The sequence below is a fragment of the Dipteris shenzhenensis genome, chromosome 24 (assembly GCF_047967505.1).
Source record: "Dipteris shenzhenensis isolate YYH24624 ecotype China chromosome 24, Dip_SZ_1.0, whole genome shotgun sequence".
NCBI classification, from domain to species: Eukaryota; Viridiplantae; Streptophyta; class Polypodiopsida; order Gleicheniales; family Dipteridaceae; genus Dipteris; species Dipteris shenzhenensis.
Genome location: NC_141619.1, coordinates 43,581,675 through 43,584,353, shown reverse-complemented (window position 1 = coordinate 43,584,353; position 2,679 = coordinate 43,581,675). Strand labels below are relative to the sequence as shown.

At 44.8% G+C, this 2,679-nt stretch overlaps 1 protein-coding gene across 1 annotated transcript; it reads right to left on the bottom strand.

Moving 5' to 3' along the window:
* Nucleotides 1-353: 353 nt before the first annotated feature.
* On the bottom strand, nucleotides 354-1,897 carry LOC147886633 (flavonol 3-O-glucosyltransferase UGT76E12-like). The gene is made up of 2 exons (XM_087395290.1): nucleotides 1,402-1,897; nucleotides 354-1,303 (listed from the first exon to the last, which is right to left on the bottom strand). The coding sequence occupies exons 1-2, from the start codon at nucleotides 1,895-1,897 to the stop codon at nucleotides 354-356; spliced, it is 1,446 nt and encodes a 481-aa protein (XP_087251416.1).
* Between the last annotated feature and the right edge of the window lie 782 nt (nucleotides 1,898-2,679).

Below are 2,679 nucleotides of genomic sequence, written 5' to 3'. Positions count from 1 at the left end.
AATCTAACGAAGCTAAATAATAACAATCCAATCATCATCATTGGAAATTTCAGCACTATTGGAAACCAAATAGAAGACACAACGAACACTCTTAAAATCACTCTTCAACAATCATCATGCACGGAGATAATGGACATACTAAGGATAGTATATCAATCAACATTAGACCACATTTGGACCAACATCAACGACAAAGCAACCATCTAAGGAACAAATCATTGCTATTTTTGGTGGGATGTTGCATTATACTTCTAAAACAAAGACACTAAATGACTAAAATCGATAAACCAAACATTCTCCTCAACTCACACAGACTTACCCCTCGAAATAGCTTTGGTTGGGTTCTAAGTACTTCATACTGTTTCTAATTCGCCAGCCGCCCTAGATACAAGATGGTGCACGAGTGCATGCAGATTGGTGTGACTGGAGCCTCCCTCTTGCACGCTCAGCCGAGCAGCTTCGCACAGGCTTGCCGCATTCTTCTTCATTTGCTTGCCCTCCTCCCCCTCCATCAACTCCCTCATTGCCCTTTCCACCTCCCCCCTCGTCACCACCCCGTCTTCGCCTCCCTCGAACCTCATTCCCGTCTTCCACTCCTCCACCACATACTTGCAATCCAGCATCTGGTCCCCCATATAGGGCCAACACAGCATCGGTACCCCGTTCGCCACTGCTTCCATCGTCGAATTCCACCCGCAGTGCGTCAAAAACCCACCCACTGCTCCGTGAGAGAGAACTCGCATCTGCGGAGCCCACGAAACCACATAGCCTCGGCCTTTCGTACTTGCCAGAAACTCGTCGGGAAGCTGGGCGCTCGGCGCACCCTCTACCATACCTGGACGGAACGACCAAAGGAATCGTTGGTTACTGGCTTCAAGGCCTGCAAGTATCTCTTGGAACTGTACCTCGGACACAAGACTTATGCTGCCAAAGGAGATGTACAGGACGGAGCCCAACGGTTGCGTGTCGAGCCACTGCAGACAATCGTCTTGTTCTCTCCATACGCTTGTGCTGGTTTCATTTATCAAATCTTCGATCAAAGGACCCACCGGATAGACGCGAATCTCTTTGGACATCTCATGAAAGGCAGGACCTTCCAGACTCTCAAAAGAGTTCACCACGACCATATCTGCCTTTCTATTGGCAATATCGCATTGGCGGGTTAGGAAGCGCATTATGTAGTCGGTTTCGTCAAAAATGTGTCTACAATGCGGTAGGTCTACCTTGTGCAGGGCAGGAAGGCCTGGAAGCGCATCCTGGAAGACGTCTGCCTTGTTTTTCGGGGTGACTGTCGTAGCGATGACTGAGAACACACAAACAATATAACACCATCAGACAACTTCGTATTAAAGGATGTAGCCATACAATGACGGACGCTAGATACGCTCTTGGCATACTAACCATCGTCTAAAGAAATCCTGCCCTTCAGGACGTAGTGAAAGAATAGATTGGCGCTTTGACTGGACGGATATAAAGCAATCCTGGGAAGATTCAACTTGTCAGCCACCTCCTGTGTTGCGCTTGACATGAAGACGTCCGAAATAATGCAGGTGACGGGAGGGCCTTCCTTTGAAAGCCGGAGTATGAGCTGTTCAAGCGAATCACCGATGCACTCTGTCCGTGCGAACATGCCTTTAAACGACAGTCTGAAGTCGTTCGTTAAGTCGAGCGAGGGAAAGGGAATCGAGGTTAAATGGATGTTGGACTGCAGAACTGTGGCAGGGCTGGAAGCTCCTTGGCAGTCGTTGATGCGCTGGTGGATAGGTTGAACGTTGACGAAGGTTATGAGGAAGCCATGGTTGGAAGCCAGGGTCTTGCAGAGGCGCATGAGAGGATTGATGTGGCCTTGGGCAGGCAGGGGGACGGCAAGGGCGTGAGGTTTGGCGGTAGAAGCCATCGATGCTTGAAGCTGATGCCAATTGTGAGACAGCATGGAGATCCTTGATCTTAATGACAATGGCTGCATTTGTTTTTTCAGGTTTTTTCCTTTCTTTTTCTCATAATATGCTTGAAAGCTTTGTTGGCTCCACCTAGAACTTTTGTCATATTAGCACCATCTATCTCCTTATCACGTAGTGCTTTGGTGGAGATTCCAATTCCCCTTGTGTGATTTATTCATTTTAAAACTCCTTATTATAAAATGTAGTATTTTTCTATGGTTCTTTTAAGAAGGCCTGAGTAGTATAGTAGTATAGGCTTCTTGATTTTCACGAAACCTCAATTATCATATCCTTAAAGTAGTGCACACAACTATTTCATGCTCTCTTGTTAGCTAGTATACTATTCTAGAAGCCTTTGAACTTTGTTGTTGGTGCTTTTTGAGGTATCTTTAGAGGAGTGCTTTAGCACATACTTGGAATTTCCCTTTGCAAAACTTTATGTTTTTTACTTTGTAGATAGATACTTGCTCTTTCCCTCAATACATGTGGAATTGCTTCTTGTATTTTGTTAACACCTTTTTCATATATCAAAATCTTAACTTTATCAATATGAAAAATGAATATCTAGTGCTTTGTCTCTTATCTAAAGGAATTGAACTTTATTTTATTTCCATATTAGAGAGGTTACAACTCATAAATGCATGAGTCTAAAATAGACACCTATATAATCCATTCCCATACGACCCTAGCACTGCTAGCCATTTAATTTCCTTGAGAACTAAGCTCGAATTTACTTCAC